The 20611-nt window shown below is 29.8% G+C and overlaps 1 protein-coding gene across 2 annotated transcripts; it reads right to left on the bottom strand.

Annotated features, from left to right (window-relative positions):
* Positions 1-932: 932 nt before the first annotated feature.
* LOC119680222 (signal peptide peptidase-like 3) lies at positions 933-20442 on the bottom strand. Of its 2 annotated transcripts, none has more exons than XM_038092934.1 (7): positions 20230-20442; positions 4380-5050; positions 4187-4309; positions 3876-4067; positions 3347-3800; positions 1207-1327; positions 933-1141 (listed from the first exon to the last, which is right to left on the bottom strand). In XM_038092934.1, the coding sequence occupies exons 2-7, from the start codon at positions 4651-4653 to the stop codon at positions 1073-1075; spliced, it is 1233 nt and encodes a 410-aa protein (XP_037948862.1). In that variant the 5' UTR covers positions 4654-5050; positions 20230-20442; the 3' UTR covers positions 933-1072. The 2 variants fall into 2 exon arrangements, with proteins under 2 accessions (XP_037948862.1, XP_037948863.1); XM_038092935.1 differs by lacking the exon at positions 20230-20442 and adding an exon at positions 19937-20030.
* Between the last annotated feature and the right edge of the window lie 169 nt (positions 20443-20611).

Genomic DNA, 20611 nt, shown 5'->3' with positions numbered 1-20611 from the left:
AAGCTATATATTTGAGCTGCATTTACATAAAACTTAAAGATACAAAAAATAGTTTAAATCTCTTTAAAAATGCTTAATCAATTAATAAATTTTAGATAAAAAATTCAAGTACTATATACGACAAAATCCGTGCACAAAAAAAAAAAATTAAAACAATAAATATGTAGGTTAGGTTGGTGTGGTAACCTTATGTACCAAGGCTCATTTGACCGCAAATAAGACCCGTTATGCTACCACAAATGAGATATAGTCAGTACGCCAGAACTAAGGGACCATTTTAAAGGTAGAAATCCGAAGCATCTGGCGCACGAACAGCGTCCCTTTGAGAAGGCTTTGAGAAGAAACAAAAATAATTTAATGTGTTTTGTAACTTTAAAATTAAAGAGAATGCGATGCACTGAAACTATTTAAAATTAATTTAATTTTTAAAAATATTTAACTTATGCAATTACACCTAATGTTTAAGGTTTAATTTAGGTTTAACGCTTATTTTTATTTAACATTAGTAATTATTTTTTGTTCATATTTCTTTTTATAGTATAACTAAATTTTATTTACAAAGGAGACTTGATTGGCTACGTAAAAAAATGTTTAAACGGTTGTTATCATAGCATGCTAGTAAAAGAAATAAAATTGCTCATAAGAACATGTGCAACATGTCTTTTAATACTTGTAAAAATTTGTAAAATATCTATAAATAATCACAATATATATATAAAGTTTTAATGTGAATAAAATGATTTGTTCGTTAAATTTCTTATAAAACTATAATCATCAAAAACAAGAAATAAGAAATAAATAAAGTATGAATTTAGCTGCTGAACATTTTGGAATATGCCCAATACTCCTTACTTTATTTTCTTTTTTGCCAAGAGAAAATAAAATCGTATTGTAATACTTATTAAAATAGGATAGCTAGAAATTAAACTAATTTCGCTTTTAAAACTTAATACGAATAACTAAAAGGCAATAAAAATTAATTTAAAAACATTTGTTACTAGCTAAAATATTAGTCTCATCCTAAATGATAAACTTAAGGAAAACTATTACAAGGAAAATTACATAAAAACACTCAGACTTCCAGTTGTTTTGATGGTTGATGTGCAATGAAAGGTTCGCTCCACATTCGACGTAAGTCACCCTGAAAAAGATAAGATATTTAATAATTCAATAACTGCACACATTTTCTTAAGAATTTGATATTACCTTGAGGTAAGCCATTGTCAGCAATGGTAATAACGTAAATGGAACAAGGTACAAAAGTGCCGGTTGTGCTGCTTTAAACACTTCAGAGCTCACAGTAGCTGTTAGTAATCCCAAAAAATAACTGAAAGCAAAATAGTTTTGTTAGATCTTAAATAAAGGTATCAAAAAATCTGATAGATAATTCTATTCGATAATATTAGATAATTAATGATACCTAATAAATACCTATAACATTTATATCCGATGACAACAAATCCTTATCGAATAGAATTTGTGATAATAGAGAAGACATTTGCAGAAATGTTTTCTACAAACAATAGTATTGAAGTTTGAAAAAACAACAATTTACATAACTGTTGTTTAAGTGTTAGTTCTAATTAGTGACACAACAAGTGCAATAGTAATTAATAAAACTCCAAATTCGAACAACTCAAATTAAACGTACGATGGCTAGGCTATGTTATGTTACCATGCGGGTTCACTTTCCAATCTTGAAGTCCAAAAATACGGACCATTACACCTATAAATGTTTATGGATATTCAGTGATATCCAACACAGCTTTATTTATTATTTGATTAATAATTAAAATAAAATTTGATTTTGAAAAGTTTTTCACTTTCTCACTCCTTTTTCAATTCAAAATATATTTTATGTCATGGGATAATAATAATCATAATAACAAGATGTATAAATATTATTTTTTAGACTTTTTTTTTGCTTTTTGTTAGACATGCCTACAAGTAATCGTCGTGTCATGCTTTGAAAATTCAGTAGTGTTATCATGAGTTGTAGCTATTTTACAGGTTATCTACCATGTGGATTTAATACAACAAAATATATGTTAACTACTATGTTCTTAAGTGAAGCCTGTCTTAACATCTGCTGTTCTTTGGGGCAAAGCACACGGTTAATAATCACGTTGGTACTTCACGTAAATTCAAGTTAACCCCACACGCCACGACACTCCCTTTCGAAACCAACCGAATAACTATGACAACCGAAGTTAGCACTATTGAAGTATCGCTACCATACTCCAAAACAGTATAGGATGTGCCTAATATAAATCACTTTTTACGACAGGTATACCTTACTTCGGGAATATTAGCTAAAAAAATGTCTACCCAGTGACGTATTAAAAATTAAAACGAAAATGTCGCCACATCACTTTCAACCTTCAACGAAGTACTTTCTTAGAAAATACAAAAAACCGTAACCTATACCTCAATCAAAGAACTTAACCTATCCAGAAATATACTTAGATGGAAGCGCATGATGTAAACAGATAGAAAAGTGCCATTCACATTATTAGCTGATGAACTGCCCTGGCTTTTAAACTGTTATCCTCCTCCTTTTAGACTTATTAATTAAACCATTTTCAACATATCGTTTTCAACGCAAATGTGTCAATTATTGAAATCTTTCATAAATGAGTAATGACAGGGTCACAATGGTGCATTAAAAATGAACATTTTATTAGGGATCTTAAAGTTTCTACAATAAAATTAGAATTCCTAATGATCAGACAAAAAACATTGCAAAACAATTTAACCCAGAAAGCTTAATTTAAAACTAGACACTCACGCCTTTAACTAACTAATCGCCCCGCCAGAAATCAAGCTTACTCATATTATTATTGATATTACTACATTTTCTATTTTACTTTTCTACTCTTGTCCCTTTTTCTACTGATGAAAATTTAATCTGCAACCACTTATTTACTAAGCATATCTCTTTTGATTCTTTATAGTCAACTATAATAAATAGACTTCCATATAATTTTAGTTAACATTTAATTATATACATGTAACAATAACAAAATTTATTAGTGTAGGTGAGTAGCGTTAAGATTCAAGTACTTATTATTTATCTCCAAGAGGAAAAATTAATAAAATAATTTAATGTATATAAAAAAACTATAGGCACAGAGAAGAATCTTTTTATAGGTAGCTACATAGAGCTATCCAAAACACCTATGTCAGTTGTCTTTAACAAACCAATATTTTTAATCTGTCTTTTCGATTTATATACTAAAATCTATCTAACTTATCTTATTTTGTAACAGAGACGCATTTAATAATTACTATTCAGAAAAACTATTATATATCGGATAATAAAAATAAATCAAGCTTTAATACTTACCCCAATAAGGAACAGTGAAAATATGTCAGTTTAGATCCGACTCCCTTTGGTGGTGACAATGTAGGATCTGATGTAATACCTTGAGATTTTTTATATGCGTCATATCGTAACACAAAACATAACAAAAGCCCCGGCATTACAATATCACCTAAACCCAGCATTGAAAAATGACCACTATTATGTATACTTGGAAAAACCAATTTTCCCGGTAAGTTCAATTTCGGTGGTTCTTTTACAATACTGCCTAAATTTAATTTACGCGCCACAATACCAACTGGATTATCCGCTGGTCGTGTAGCTACTTTTACCATAACATTTGTGCTAAATATATACGATGAAAAAAACACCCAGAATACGTCATAAATAAGCAATCCAGTAAGTAATAATGTTGAAACCTTCAAGCTGGGCAAGCGTACAAATGCAATGAAAGCCACACACAAGCCCATACCCATAGCTGCCAGAAGTAGAAGTAGATATAAAAGCACATTTATTATCGTTATTAATTTAGTTTAAAATATTGTAAACTTACCATCCATTAGTAGCCAGTGACCAGTTAGCACCCAAATGCATACAATTGACACTGATAGTGTGAAACTAAATAATTCAGCTGCAGTGAAACGACCACATATGCCAAATGAAATACGATTACCATCAGTGCACGGGCGTATTATATACTGACACATGGGCAAGAGTAGAAAGGCGAGTGCAACTGTTGCAATTACTTTAAATATATATTAAAAAAGCATTATTATTGAACATGCACTAATGCAGGGAAAACCCCATCATTTATATATACATATAGATACATATGTATATATGTAGTCATTTTAAAATACTCACTTGCGGTACAAACAGCAAATAATAATTGCATTGAATCAAAGAAAAAGAACATTATGAGCAGGGAAACAGAAGCACCCAATGGCAAACAAAGTGCATGCATTGTATCTAATGTTGCAAATTTATCTGAAAATTAAATAAAAAATATACAAATATTTTAAATAATTTTTCTTAAATTGATATATTGCATATTTACTTGGTTCTTGTTCAACTGGTTCCCCAGTTAGTAAATTTGTCATAGATTCATTTCGCTTCTTCTGTTCCCGTTCTCTAGCCTCCTGTTCGATATTAAGACTGCGAAAACTGCCATATACAATCAGCAGCATAGATATAAGGCATGTGGATACACGCGATGAGTCCATGACAGTCGACGTCCAGTGCAATTCCCGATATTCACTCCCACCACCGCCGTTACCAACGTTTTGTGAATTAAAACTACTGCTCCCGTCAGCTCCTACACCGTGCGACATTGCTTGCAGCAGCTACTTTAGCTGAGTGTGCTGCACCTTGGGTATGTTTTATCCAGCCGTGTTTAGTCGCAGCCTGTCTCCTTTCGTTACAATAATATTGATAACAACAATCGTGCAACAATACAACGAACTGATTCGAAACGAATTCAGAGTGAACTGCACGTTTTGATCGTTGTTTTGTTATGGTCTCGAATATCGCACGGCCGTACTGATAAGCTCAAAGTCATAAAAAACGATTATGGCTTATCAGTACTTAACAGTTGTGCAGCGCAGCGCAGCACAGAGCAACAGCAATACCCTATGCAACGACTAACTCACTATGAAGAAGAAACATGTGCCACTATGTTTACCGTTCCGCGGATACGTTTACTCCTATGTTTGCTAATCCCGTGCAGTTCTGTTTGAGAAGCAGAAAAAAATCTATTGTAAATAACATGAATATGTATATAGAAAGCAAAAGTATTTTTGTGTATATAAACATTTGTGATTTCGGCCGTAGATAAATAAATCTTCATATTTACTTTCTTTATACGATAAAAGTTTGAATCTTAAAAAAGCATAGGGTAACTGCTTATCAGTTTAGCGGTATTAGTCTTACTACATATATAACATAAATATAAATGCTTAAAATTAAAGTAAAATTTAAACCTAATCATATTAATAAGATAATTGACAGTAAATTTTGGAGACTTCTAAAAATCCCTTAGATAAACCTTAGAAACTTAGATAAAACCTTAGATGGTTGCAAAAATTACTTCCTTTCTGAAGTACTTTGGGTAAGAAGCACTATGTATTTTATGTTCGCAATAAAATTTTCATCACATTTTCCTCAGAATGATGGAAGACCAGTATTAGTTTTTAAATATCGATAAATATTAGTCAAAAATATCAAAATATAACATTGTAAAAATTTTAGGTTGAAATTAATTTATATTTGTTTGCCTTAATAACAAAATTCCTAATTAGATTGCAAAATGCCTTATACTAAGGTGTCGAGTTTGGTAAACTAAGAGATCATTGTCTAATCGCAAAGAAATATGACAGGTTGTTCCTGTTAGAATCCTTTTAAAACCTCGACTTCGACAAAATGTTTAATTAACTACGACTGCAGAATGCCTTTCAAAAGTGAATTCCAACAGGCATTCACATTGAGTTAGACACTCCAGTTCAATATGACTAACAGAGAGCGATTATAGAATATCACGGTTTATAGCCGCCCAAGTTATTACAAACATCGATGCTGAGATACTGGAGATCACACAAAAAAATTATTTTCATATGTGTGTTTTGTTTATTGCTTAATTGAAAAATTTTTCTCATCAGAAAATGGTATTCTGCAATTGACCGCGTCTGTGCAACATTAATAAATTTGCGCCCAATTTGAATTTGGACTGATATCTATAACCATTTTCACTGTGACGCGAATTTCCTCCGAAGATTTCACATTTTTTTCTAGCCAATGATGAGCACAGATATAGGAGGTGGAGTTCAGTTTTCTCGTCATCCACAAAGTCACAACCACAACAAAAGTCATTATAGGTTAAATCCAGTATCATAGCATGTCTTCCTAGTATGCAGTGAACCTTTGCCACAGATACCGTACGTCTGAACAGGTACACCATAGTTGAAGCAGCTGACGGTACGTTTCTTGTCCAGTTTGGACCAGGTTGATATTAAGGTCTGACAGGAGGGTTCATCTGCACAATTTTGTTTAGCTTTACTCAGATATTTTTGTTTGATTGCCATTTACGAAATTGGTATATCCGACACAGATATTTGCGGATTCTGCTGTGATGAGGAAGAGTTTATGGAACATCTGATCACCAACTGTGATGCACTAGGCCTCGAGATACTAAATGTCTAAACAGAAAGAGGTGCACAATAGATCAAGCTAGTCGCAGTGCTGAAATGCCTTAGCCTAAACCATAAACCATTACATTACATTGATTGACATTTTGACCATTATAAGTGGGACGCCAATATCTGAGAAATGTCAGGGAAAGAGACTGTCAGAGAAAAGAGCGCCTGTATTGGCAAGTTTGTCTATATTGCATAGTAGGTATGAGGCGCAAATGATGTACACACATTTTGGTGTTCATGGGCTCGAAAAATAATATTTTATTTTTGAACATGAATAACATTTTATTCAACATAGTGAATGAAAAGTTCACATGATTGTAGATAACTAAATAAGATGTTATTAAACGAAATATTTAAGCTATGTTGACATGTATACAAATATTATGGAAATTGGTTGCAATTGTTTTGGGCCACACTAAGTGTATGTACATTGCTCAATCACACATAACTAAAAATAACAAAATAGTACTGCAGTCGGTTATATACAATAGAGATACGAATCTTATCTTTTCAAATCAAAATGTTTACTATGCATCTTTAATTTAATTTAATTCTCTTAGAAGTCTTCAACTCAGATTTATAATTCCCAGCACCCACACATCTGAAGTGTTAAGTGTCACTCTAATACTAGGTAAGTACATATTTTTCACAAATGCTACTGTGCAGCAACTTCAAATATCGAAACAATATCCTTCAAAGTCGCGCTAAATGTGAATAGAGTAGGAATAAAAAATCACGTACAAAGTTCCAGTATGTATGGTATTGTGAACCATTGAACCATTCTTCAACAGATTGCCATCATAGAGATGTATTGAGTACCACGTGAATAGGTGGTACTAGAATATGCTACTTGCTTGAAAGCATAAATACCTATCGAAAAGACGTTTTCTTGTGTGTCTATCACACTTGTGGCAACTTCACTTAGTACCTATGTACTAGATACAAAATATATATATTAGTATCGAAACAAAAAAACTTACTGCAAAGAAATGGTTATTAGAAATGTCAAAAAAAAAACACTTGTAGAATATTAAAACATTTATCTTATTACTGTGTGTTTTGTTAGAATTAAGTTACTCCAAATGTATACCTATGGACAATTCTCAGTTGAAGCTTAAACTATATGACTGAATATACTTCTCTGGTCTACAGATATATCACCATAAATCTAAACACTACAGAAAAACTAAAGCTGTGAAAATAAATTTGCAGGGTGCTCTAACGGCCTTAAATGTTAATGATATAGCTGGACCCCTGATTAACCTTTTACCACACCGCCGTTAACTCTTTTTTATTGGTTTCTTTCCTTTGCTTATTTCAGAAACCATTAGGTTTTTTGACATACATAAATACGTACATATATTCAAATTTCTAATTGTCTGTAAGATTGTTTATTGAGTAAAAACTTGAGCAATGATTTTTAGAGACTCTTCGGACAACCAAAATCTTGCCTCTTTTTGTAGCCCACTCTTGTTAGATAATTCTAAACTGCCTTACGGTTGACGTTTAGTGCCTCTGCATCATTCTTACTTCACTACTTGCAAAATGTTAGCTGTTTTTTTAGTGATTGAACTAGAGCAGTGTGCGTTTTTTACATCGAAATTTCCGGAATGGCATTCAGTAAACCCTTCCTGGGTTCGGTGTTTACTCACAGCCTACTCACCGTAAACCGCACAAATTTTCAAGTATGTATTTGCAGCAATTTCATCTATTTTATAATAATAGAACATCGCATAGCGTATTGCTTCAAATATTTCAATCATTTTCAAGCCAATATTACTTTTCATACGAGCAAGGAATTCATAACTTCGTTCCTAAAAAAATGTGGGCTGAAAATGTGGCAACACAATTTAGTGACAAAAAACCGCAAATACTTCCTATATATTACCCAATATACATATATTGTTGTTGTTTGTAGGTTAATAAATCTTGAGAATGAAGTTCAAAATAGTTAAAGGGAATTCGTAACACTTTTTTCTTCCTCTTCTTCTTCACTATATCATTATTCCTCATATAGAAAAAAACCATTATGAAGATTTTCCTTTCAAAACAAAAATTATAAGTGTCTAATTTGGACAATGGTAACAATAGAGAGTAAGATACTTCTTTGTAATAAGATTTCACAATCTAGCGGACTCAAGTCTTATCCCCCGGACCTACCGTTACTACTTAAACTTTGTCGAAAATTGTTCATCATTCAGTTGATATCAGTCGCAAATTAAGAAGACAACAAAAACCTCACCGAGTATAGTGACAAACTTTAATGAGAATAAGTTAAATAAATAAAAGTTAAAATAACAAAAAACAGATACCAGCGACAGAAAAATTCATGACAGAAAAATAAACTGAACTCGATCAACAGTGAAAAATCTAATAAGAAAAAGCTTCAATTGTTCAGTAGTGTGTATTTTTTTACCGGTGAGAAACCTAATTTTACCTACATAATACTTGTGTATAAACCTCATTCTCACTTTATTTATTTATCTACAAGCATACAAACAAATATAACAACTACAACAACTACTGCCACAACAACATCACAGACAGCAATCTAACATGCTGCACAAACGCCGTGCCGTCATACTGACATTTAACACATTTTCATGACGTTTGTTTGTGGTTGTCGTCATTGTTTGTGCTGCTGCAAATGGTGGGTAACTCCCCAGTTTCGTAGGCAATTGTTACATGTCACATATGAAAGATAGTGTAGTGGGGTAATGGGGTAGTGGGAGGAAGCATACGAGACTGAAAGATTATTTTTAAAATTATGAGCGGGGCATACAAAATATAATAGTGAGCAAAGCTATTTTTCAGAAACGTATGAGTCTATGTCGGTTTCATAATACGGAATACAATACCAATCATATAAATTAGTCCAAAAAACACACAAAAAAGAAGTAAATCTACTCCTAATCGTAGATACAGTACATTTCAACACGTACATATTTACATATATTGCTTTAATAGATTAAATAAATATACCCAACATTAAGAACGTCAAGGAAAAGATTTGAAGCCAGTACATAACAAAATCTGAGGTAAAATATAACATAACATATCACTTGATAAATTAAAAGGAAAACTACAAAAACAATAACTTTTAATCAAATTTGAACTTAAACATAGGCTTCGGCTTCTTGAATATGTTGCTCTTCTTTAAGAGGGAAACATTCTTCATTGCAACACTTTTCTTCATTAAATTGATTTTCGGGGAATAAACTCTATTTGTCCTAAAAATTGGCTTTAGTTTCGGCGATCTCTTTTTTATTTATCGGCAAATTTTTCCCCCAGGGCATTTTTCTTAAATCTGCAAACAAGTGCCAATATACGGAGATTACGATGGATAGGAATGCAATTCGTACCATTTAGCCATTGTTATGAATGACTTGTGACATGGCGCATTATCTTTTTGATAGAACACTTTTATCTTTTTCACTTTGGAACTTTTTATCAGAATTTCTTTTCTCATAAGCACTAAAAATGTCATATAAAATTCGCATTTAAATATTCATACGATATAGTTCCTAAAATATATGGTAGTGACCAAAACCCTTTTAGCAATATAAAGCACAAGCGAACGAAATTAAGATTTTTCACTTGTTTTGAATACTAGAAAAATAGAGTTACAGTAATTAACTGTAACTCATCAACTAAACAATAATAAAATTGTATTACATTCTAGTTAAAGGTTGCCACCTTCTCCCGAAGCCATATAAAGACAATGCAAAACAATTCTCGTAAAGTATACAACTAATTGTTTACTTATCAATCCTAGTAAGCCTGATAAAGACTACTAAACCCGAAACACAAAATTTATACAATTATTATTATTGTTAAGAGATGTCGCACTGCGACCGCCAGGTATATTGAACAGGTCTCTAAGCCCTGTTATGTCAATAAAAATAGTGTAGCACCTAATTTACAGAGCTTTATTGCCTTTTCCGTAAGGGTTTTAAATTCCTAGGAGTCTATTCCGTTTGCACATTAGCGCAGGGCATTCTAACAACGCATGTGTGACTGACTCCTCATTCTATATACCCAAACTTATACAATTAGTTTAAATAAATAAATCAAGAAGACTAAAGGATTCACTTAAAAATAATAGAGAAATAATTGTAGTTAAAAAATGTTAACTAACTTTTACCTAGGTTCAGGACCCTTCCCATCGATAATTTTAGACCAATATTTATACAATTGACTAAATGAAACTTTGCTTCGAAAGCTTTTCTCCATTAACTAAAAATGCAAAAATAATAAAATATATAACAAAGAAAGAAATAGGAAGAATATAGATTCAATAGAAGCAAATTTGATCGGTCTTAGTGATTACGAAATATAAATCAATTTATACGCAAGTTTAATAGTTTTTCCCTTTCTATGAAACGAAACACAGAGGAAAGACATATATAATGTAAACTTGCAGATCAGAACAGAGCAGAACAGCTTTGACCTTTCTTCATAAGACATGTAATTACCACAACTATATTTGAAGTTTATGTACATCTTGTACCGATGTTAGTTTTAGATAAGTCATACTATAATATATGAATACCATGTAGCTTTATAATAGGCTAATATACGTATAATACTTACTATCAGACGCAATTGATTTCCTTGTTAAGAAATAATCAAACGAAGACTCTGTTATGAACCAAATTACAATTTTACCCCAATATAAATTACTTCATGAGAAGCAAGATTTACAAAGCCTCAGTCGATAATACATATAGACCACAAAAATAAAATTCTTATTAAATATCCAGTATGTTCATGATTCACACCAGATACCACCAAATGCAAAGCAAAGAAAAAAGCTGTGGGTTAATAGTAACTAGTCATGTGTCATTAAGTCAAGAAAAATCATGATATCTATAACCTACTCGCGCAAAATTTTGATCTTGCATATAATTTAAATGCTTCTCTTAAAAATAGTGATAGATATCTCTAAAAGACATTCAAAACTTTAAAACTAATTATTTTTTATATTAATTACCAGATCATTATATATATAATAAAATTTTCGACCGCATGAATTATTGAAGATACAACTAGCCGAAAAATTTCGTAGAAGGAAATTAATATTTTATGATGTATAAAACTTGGTGCGCTATGCTCTAGTAAACGCGGAGACCTAAAGAACATAGAAATTAGATTACTTCGACAGCAATATTTGATTTATGTATGAAGATTATAATAAGTTACCTAAACCTTATCCAAATCTTTACAAATAATACCAACACTTTACCTTTGGCATGACGAATTTTACTGACCTCTTTACGGATTAGAGATCTATTTTAGAGACATACAAGTATAGTAGAATTTCTCAACTAGACTGTTTATGTTGTTTTTTTCTCATTAGAAAATTAAATCTATTTTAAGATGACTACTTTCATAAACTGTAAATATAATTTTTAAAGTACCCTCGAAAATTAAGTACTAAAGGGTCACGTTGCTGTTAAGCCGGTAATGTTCCTTCGACTTCGGTAATAAGTAAAAGCATCTTACAACTGTGAAAAAAGAAACGATTACAAAAATGAAAATTATGCATAGGCAAGCAGACGAGCACAGTAACAGATACATCAATCGATTTAAAAAATAAATAAAAATAAAGAAGAAGAAACGTTAATTAAGCACAGAAGCGTGGTAATAGCAGTACAACATACATTACGAGTGCATATGGAAGAATAGTGTCATAACCAGACAAAGGGAAAACTGGCACTAATAGCGCACGAAATGCTATGTAAATACGAAGAGAAACAAGTATTCTGAACCTATAACATAAATTTCAATTAAGCATTTAAACTTTTAACCTCAAAAAAACAATGATGATTACCACTACTTTTTTTGTTTTTTTTGGGAGGGGGGGTTTATCGAGCTGCAATTGTCTGGCTTAAGAAGTAAGCATGCACAAGTTCTAACAAAAAGTAAACATCATTCTTTATACCCTTCTGAACAGTGATTAATTGGTATACTAACTTCGTCATAATGTTTGTAAGCTTAAAATAGAAACTTAATAGACTATATATATGTACATAAATTAATATATGTATATATATGTATACAAATGACAAATAAAACAGTAATAAACTTAACCACCTGTGTGACTTTTTCTGTATCGGACTATTTTATTACAGACTAGTGTTCAAGTCCATCGAATGAAGCATCAAAGATTCATTTTGTGAATGAACTCTAATTAAAAGTTGAGATATGAAGATGAAATGGAAGATGGATTATTATATATTAATTATATTATTCTATTAATTATATAATTATTATTAAATTAAATTATATTAATTAAAATATTTAATTAAAAACTAGCAAACGATTTAATATAAATAGGCAAATATATATACAATGCTACCTCAATTATCCATATATAGGAAACAACACACATATATAGTAACAGTATAAAATATATATATATAAATATTGTTCAAATTTGAACATGTGTCTGCGCGCTAATTACCTAAGTAACATATTCAGTTATTTGGGTATTAAATATTTTAACATTTTATTTAATATTTTAGTATGTTATTTTATATTTTTAGTAAATTAAATTAATTTCTAACAAAGGTTTTTCAAAGCCTTAAAATATTTATTACCAAGGTTCTTTTAGACATTAAAATATGAAATGTAATAACAGGGATTAGTTAAAAATGTAAAGGAAAAGGAAGTAATTAAATAAGGTAACAAAGAAAAAGGTTAAGGGACATTTCCTTTAACCTTGTATCTAAAAGAAAAACCTAATTAAACCAAATTATTAGACTATGTAAAATTTAGTATTTAAGAGCAAAAATTATAGAAAATAAACGAGTCTTATATTTATTCTAAAACCGAACAGACGTGTGTTTTTAGTTGAAGTTTCTTATCAAATATATATATATAAATAATATATATATATAAATATATATATATATAAATATATATATATAAATATATATAATATATATATATTATATAAATATATATATATATAATATATATATATATAAATATATATATATAAATATATATATATAAATATATATATATATTATATATATATTTTTGTGTCTTATTTACCAATTATTACAATGATAATCCCGGATAAGAGTCGGGAAAACTCGTAATGAGTAATTTCGGATTTGGGTTCAGAAAAAAATAAAATGGTGTTCCGTTTGGTCTATGTAATATTTAGTCGACCACATTCATGGAGTCCTTTTCTACAACGAAATTTTTTTTACAAATTTCTAACAAAAATATAATACCTAAATTTTATTAAAAACATTTCTTCTAATGTTATTCTATTATTATTATTAATTTTATATTATTCTAATAGTATTATCGACATCTTCAATATTAATGTAACTATCATATACCTTATTTGTTCCAAAGTTAATTCTATTAGTTTGCCATGTTATCCTAACATTTTTATTTTGGTATTAAACTATAATTTACATACTCCAAGAGTCGAAGGTCTCTACTATCCCTATATTTTCTAGTGCCTTAAATATTTAGATATTTTGATACATCTATTTTATAAATGAATAAACAACAATAACTCAGTGACAAACGTACACATAGTACCCCAATATTTTTTAATCGTGTTTTTCAAAATATAAATTCCGGATACTTCTTATACATCCTTACATCCTTCTTCATCTTCTTTTCAACTTAAATGAAAACTATTATATTCATATAAGATAAAAAAACAACTTTTCCTTTTCAAAAACAATAACTTGTAAGCGCGTTTTTCGAGTTACTACATCTAGATATTTTGTATACTAGATATGCATCTATATATATACTAGATATGCACAAAAGTGAGTTTAATTACTAATATATATAGTACCATATCTAATACATATGATATATACACATTTCTAGCAAGTAGAGCTTAAAATACTAAATAAAACATATCACTTTATTAAGAAATATACAATATTTGTGGTTTAAACGTAGGTTTTGACTAGGTGAATATGACTGGATGTATAAGCCATGCATAGATCTATTCGTTCCTAGCGATACCTAATAATAATAAACCTCTGTAGTATACAAAATTTAATTTAATACAGAGCTATCAAAAATGTTTTTAAGATTTTCTTAAGCGTATTTATAGACCAGATCTTAGTGAAATTTGAAACCAGACGTTGTGCGCCGTAGTTTTACTCCGAATTGTGTCATAAAGACGGTTATATATAGCTCCAGTGCATTAAGAATTACATTTCTACGAAAAAAAAAACAGTAATAAATAATTGTATGTAAGGAATTGAAGTGCTTGCATAGCTAAATCATATTTTTAGCGTTAACGCAATTTGTTTAATTTTAATATGTGATATGTACTTAACTTGAAAAAAAAAACAACAATACTGAATATAATCAGACATTTTCTAGGGAAATCTTCAAGGTTCATTAAGATTCTATTTAGATAGCAAATTCAATGCTGAAAATATATAAAGATTTTAATGCAGATATATTAATTTAATTGAATTGCGAAATGGTATATAATGTTAAACTATTTTATTGTGATAAACTTCTAGATGTACTTCCTTAAATATTCAAGTAAATTGGGTGTGAGATTGACTTTTAACCTTAAGAGAAAATTGATCTTGGATCATCAATTAAACGGTCTTAACACATTAGTTTTAAAATTGAAGATATTTTTTTCAAATTTCAGAATTATACTGATAATAAAAATATTTGGACATCTTCAAACAAAAATTCAAACTGGAATTCGAAAACTGTTTTAAAAAGATACCGTAATTGACAATACGTAAAATCGTGTATTTTTTATAATAAAATTAGGTTACTTCTGTCAACATTCGGAAAAAAATATATATAAAAATATATTCAGTACATAGAAATAATGCTGCATCGTCAGCAGTTTAAACAGTTTATTATTTGTTCAAAATTCTGTAGCACTCATCTCCCACTGTTTCTTAAATATGAAACTCTGGAATTCTAAAAATTGAGGAATAATGGTGTTAAGCAAACATGATTGAAAAAAAGATAATACAATAGATGTGTACATATTCTAAGGTTCGGAAGTCTTGTTTTTCCGAAAACCTTAAGCAAATTTCATTCCTAAACAACAATCTAATATCTTATGGTTAAATTACGTTTTCAGAACAGATTCTATTTGTTTTTATTTTTTTTACAGAGCTGCATGCATATATAACAGGGACACAGAAAACGTAAATAACTAAAAAATTCGCTTACAAAATTCGCTTAACTCAATTTGAACTATTTCCAATAAAACCTCTCCACTACATCCCAATCACACCTCACCTTCTCTCCGTTCTTTATATTCCACTTGTTTTATCCATTAACCTATCCCATCCATCACATGCTGTGTAATCTATTCATGTTTTTTTTTTTAGTTTAAAGATTTCCGGCTTGAATTCCCACAACAACAGTACTCTATTCAAGGCAATAATAGAATTGAAACAATTGAAGGTACTCTCCCTAAACGTTTAACAGCAGTCGGTATTTTGCAAGTTTACCAAAGTTTTTTGTGTGTTACTATCATTAAAAATCAATTTTCACTTTCTTTCCAATTTTTTTTTTTTGTTTTTTTTGCAACAATTACTTTTACTTTATAGTTAATAATACTATAAATTAATATGCAAACTTTGTTAGCGAAAAAATAAAACGAATAAGAAATAATAATTGTAATAATAATAATAATATTGGATGTGTAGAAAATTTAATTTTAATGGTTCATTCATTGGATTAAAAATTAAAGCAGGTTGACCAAAAAAATAACAAATTAACTTCTATTTAACGAAATATTCAAGAAAATTATGTACAATCAAATCAAAGCGATTGTTAACGTGAAAAGGTTTTCCAAACTTTTTTATGAAATAAATAAAAAAATTTATTAGAAAGTTACTTGCATTATTCGGGCGTTTACTTACGATGATTATTTTCTTTTTGTTGCAAACCAATTAAAATTTAATCGGTTATAACGACAATATTTGCTGCTACAATAGGTTGAAGAAGCGTTGTATAGAATATATGTAAGGAAAAAAAATGCATGAAACACATAGAATCAATTTCATGATGTACACTTAAGTGTTGATTTGACACTTAAATGAAATTTTGTTTAATATAATGTACTATTTTAAGCTCTAATATTGAATACTTATTTAAATCACTAAGTGTCTATACTGGCTAACCTTTGTCAAGGTTTTTTTGTTCGAAAGCGAATACGTAATATTTTCAGATTACGTCTAGAACAAGCATTTATACGTACGTTTATGTTACTGAAAAAAGTGAGGCAGTTAGAAAATATGTGTTGCTAAAGTCTAGCCAGTGTAAACACTGAGTTACTGTGTAAATACTGAGTTACTGAAATTAATTTTAGTGACTGATCATAAAGGACGTATTCACAAACTTGAATATATTATTTACTGGATTATTATCATCATTAAGACACCACGATCCTATTTGAATCTTGGTCTTCCTATTTTCCAGATTATACCCACCGAAATACTAGTAGCATACAAATAGTTTGCTACATTTTAGTATTCCAAATTAACATCAAACTCACTTGTTTGGGTTGTCTTTGTGGAAAAATATCCACAAAATACAATATAGCACAAATGTATTTACTAAGATTGTCGATTGACGCCATAAAATGTATCGAAAACCTACATCTATACATATGTATATTCATTATTGCTTTAAAAAGATAAAAACTATATTTTGAATTCCGGAAATTATTTGAAAGGCATTTACGTAATAAATTTATCGATACGGTCCTGTTGGGTAGCTAGTACTTTACGTACTATAAAAAGTTTAAATTGAATATTGCATATTATTTAGGTTAGGTTGGTAAGGTTATACCGGCGATCCCTAAGGGATGCATTTACGCTTATTGCCCCATTGTGTTACCGTATATATAGGAAAACTCAGAATTTAAAACCACCTAGAACCTTCGGCGAAGCTTAAAATGCTGTTTAGTGTCAGATCTTGTAATTGATCAAGATCCTCAAAAAAGGGCTCTCCTAAAGTGTTGAGTCGCCGCCGTGCATAAGCTGGGAAAGACAGAGTATATGAGAGGCATTCTCATCGTCTTCCTTACAGCTGCGACAGGTATGATTGAAATGGAGATTCAAGCTACTAGAATGGTTATCTAGTTTGCAGTAACCTATTAGTAAACCTACCATAAGACTGATATCTGATACAGAGCATCTCAATGAAAATATTGGGATGTCCTTTTCCTTTTAGTAAAAAGTGAACAAATCGCATACAGATGCTTGTATATCGTTTAGTCTTTCTATCTTTATTAAATATTTCAACACAGAAGAAGCTCAGCAACTTATTTAAATCTAATAAACAGCATATATAAAAGATAAAACATTTAAAAATTTAATTAGAAAACTTATTTATATTAACATAGTTGAAAGAACATAAACTTTAATTCATTAAATTTGAATTATAGTGACTTTTTTAGCCAGAGAAATATTTTCTACATAATTAAACACTTGTCAAGGGTATACAAAACGAACGATTAAATTAGACATTTTCAAAAAAAACTAAAAATAAATATACTATGATCCGATTATAGACCCAAAAAACATACTATTCAACATATCAAAATAATAAATGCAAATATTGCAGGTGTTGATACTGTCATAAGAAGAAATAGCTTGATGGATATCTTATCTTTTATAAGGATTTTTTTCGGCAAATTCTTTTTTTTTGTAAATGTGTAACTCTATTAATTCTAACAATGATATAAGATTACTTTTATTGCTGTAACCAAAGAAACACCAACTGAATTTATATTATGGAAGAAAACATCCAGTATATAATATTTCAAATCAATATATTTAACTTTCTTATGTGAAGAATAGAGTATAATAGAGTAATGATTAAACCTACATCAAATCGGTACACCTTAATTTTTATTAAAAACAATTTAAATTAAAACGTCCAACAAGAATTGTAAGAAAATTAGATCGAATATTATTTTTATATATAATATATGATTGCATAGATTAAACTAAAATCAAACTATTTAAACAGCTCGAAATTCCAGCACGCCTCTAAAAAGCTTTAGCTATAAAACAAATATAGAACGGTCCTGGACCATAGAAGACAGGGACAGAAAGAGGGAAAAAAAATTTTACTGTAACAAGACCATAAACTTAAATATCCACTTAAATGAAACGAAATACACAAATCAAATGGACTCAAATTCGAATGTGTGCAGAGACAATTGATGAGATAGAACTTGATCATCTGATCACTTCAGAACTTGATAGATTTATTAGTTATTAGTAACAATTAAATACTCTACTACATCTTGACTGAACAGCCAGTTTGAGACCGAAGGACAATTACTAGATTGTAATAGGTACTAGAAAAGCAATCTTGGGAGTGCTACTGTAGTGAAGTCATCCTTGCATTTCACTAATCAAATTTTCGGAGCATTCACTTTTTACTATAACTGTGGCTTCTCGGAGTAATCAGACATCCCCATTGTTGTTGTTACTGCTGCAACCCAAGCGGAAGGTATGTTAATCGAGAACATTAATGAATTAGCAAGCGTGGGTGTGGTGAACGGAGGTTGACTTACCACTTCAATACATGTACTTGTGGTTGTATGTTTGAAGGCGAAAAATATTATTCTTTGTTCTTCAATATAAAATGACTATAATAATATTATGACAAAAAGGGATTCACATTTATGAAATTCAGCAGACATTAGAAATTGAAATTATTTTCTTGTTATGTTATTATTTTTACATTAAGATTTAAATAGCTAATGGAGACACCAGGCGTAACTAACAATTTAATTGCTATCGCAATATACATATATGGTAACCTATGAAATAAAACTTATTTAATGATTAAAAACTAAAATAAAATTCTAAAAAAAAAGTATAAAAAAAAAGAAGAATGTTGCCAACATGCGCTGCAGCGCTACCGGTAATCCATTTTAAGGATCGCAATGGCAGTACGAGTTTAATTAAATTTGTAAAATTAAACCAGTAAATAAATCAGGCAATATGTTATGTCGCTCTAAGTTTTTGGTAAAACTATAATCGTCATATGTACATATACATATATATTTATATATATATGTAACAAAATAAATAAATAACACAACAAATCACATTGTATGTTGACTATTGCATAAACTGTAGTGCACGAATAAAAAATTTGTTAATAATATATAGTGCTGCTTGCTATTTACACTTCCCAACGTCTCACACCGCTTTCCACTTTGTGCAACAACCGTATAATAATACACGCATTTTATAGTGGCAGTTCATTACAGTTCAAGTTAACACACCACATGTTGCCCCGTCTGAAACCTCTAAAAACAAAAAAAAACACCGTAACAAATTCAAGTTCCCTCTTCCCCGTTTATGCACGTATGTAGTAAAACAACTATAAACAAATGACCAATAAAAGCATATCTTTAACTTACGTATACGCTCCAACACCACAAAGCCAACACAAACCAAGTTGGCGCTACCCCGCTTGGGTGCCTTAAGAAATTGACAATATTAAATAAGACTTTTTATCCACTAACATAAAATTACACAAACTTTTTCCAGTTTTTTAATTATTAATTATTTTGCATAATTATTGAACATTTCATATTTTTTTTATTTTAATTTTAATTTTATATTCAATAATTATAATAGTATGGGGCATCAAATCTATTTATTTATATTTTCTTATTGGAATTTTTTTTACTACACCAGTTTCTTTGCTCACCTCCTTCTTTGTTATTTTCCTTTAATCACTCAATTCCTTCAATACAAATTCCGTCAATTAAAACAACTTGCAGACATTTTTCCCAAATTTATATTAAATTTGTTAAATTTTTTTATTAGTTTTTAATTACACTGAGTCCTTTGCTAACATTTTTGATTTATATGCGAAATATCCGCCGTTTTGGTTAATTTTTGACTGAAAACAATTCAATTATTAAATCACTTAAGCTGAAGAAAGCGGAATGAAATGAAAATAATTGAAATGAAATGCAGTGTTGTAAAACGTTCATTTATAATATGAAATAAATATTAAGAGTAATATCTTACTTTGCGTCTACACTGGCTATACTTTACGCAAGATTTGGTAACTCATACATATATTA

This window comes from Teleopsis dalmanni, chromosome 2 (assembly GCF_002237135.1).
Source record: "Teleopsis dalmanni isolate 2A chromosome 2, ASM223713v2, whole genome shotgun sequence".
NCBI lineage: Eukaryota > Metazoa > Arthropoda > Insecta > Diptera > Diopsidae > Teleopsis > Teleopsis dalmanni.
This window is presented reverse-complemented; position numbering and strand designations above follow the sequence as displayed.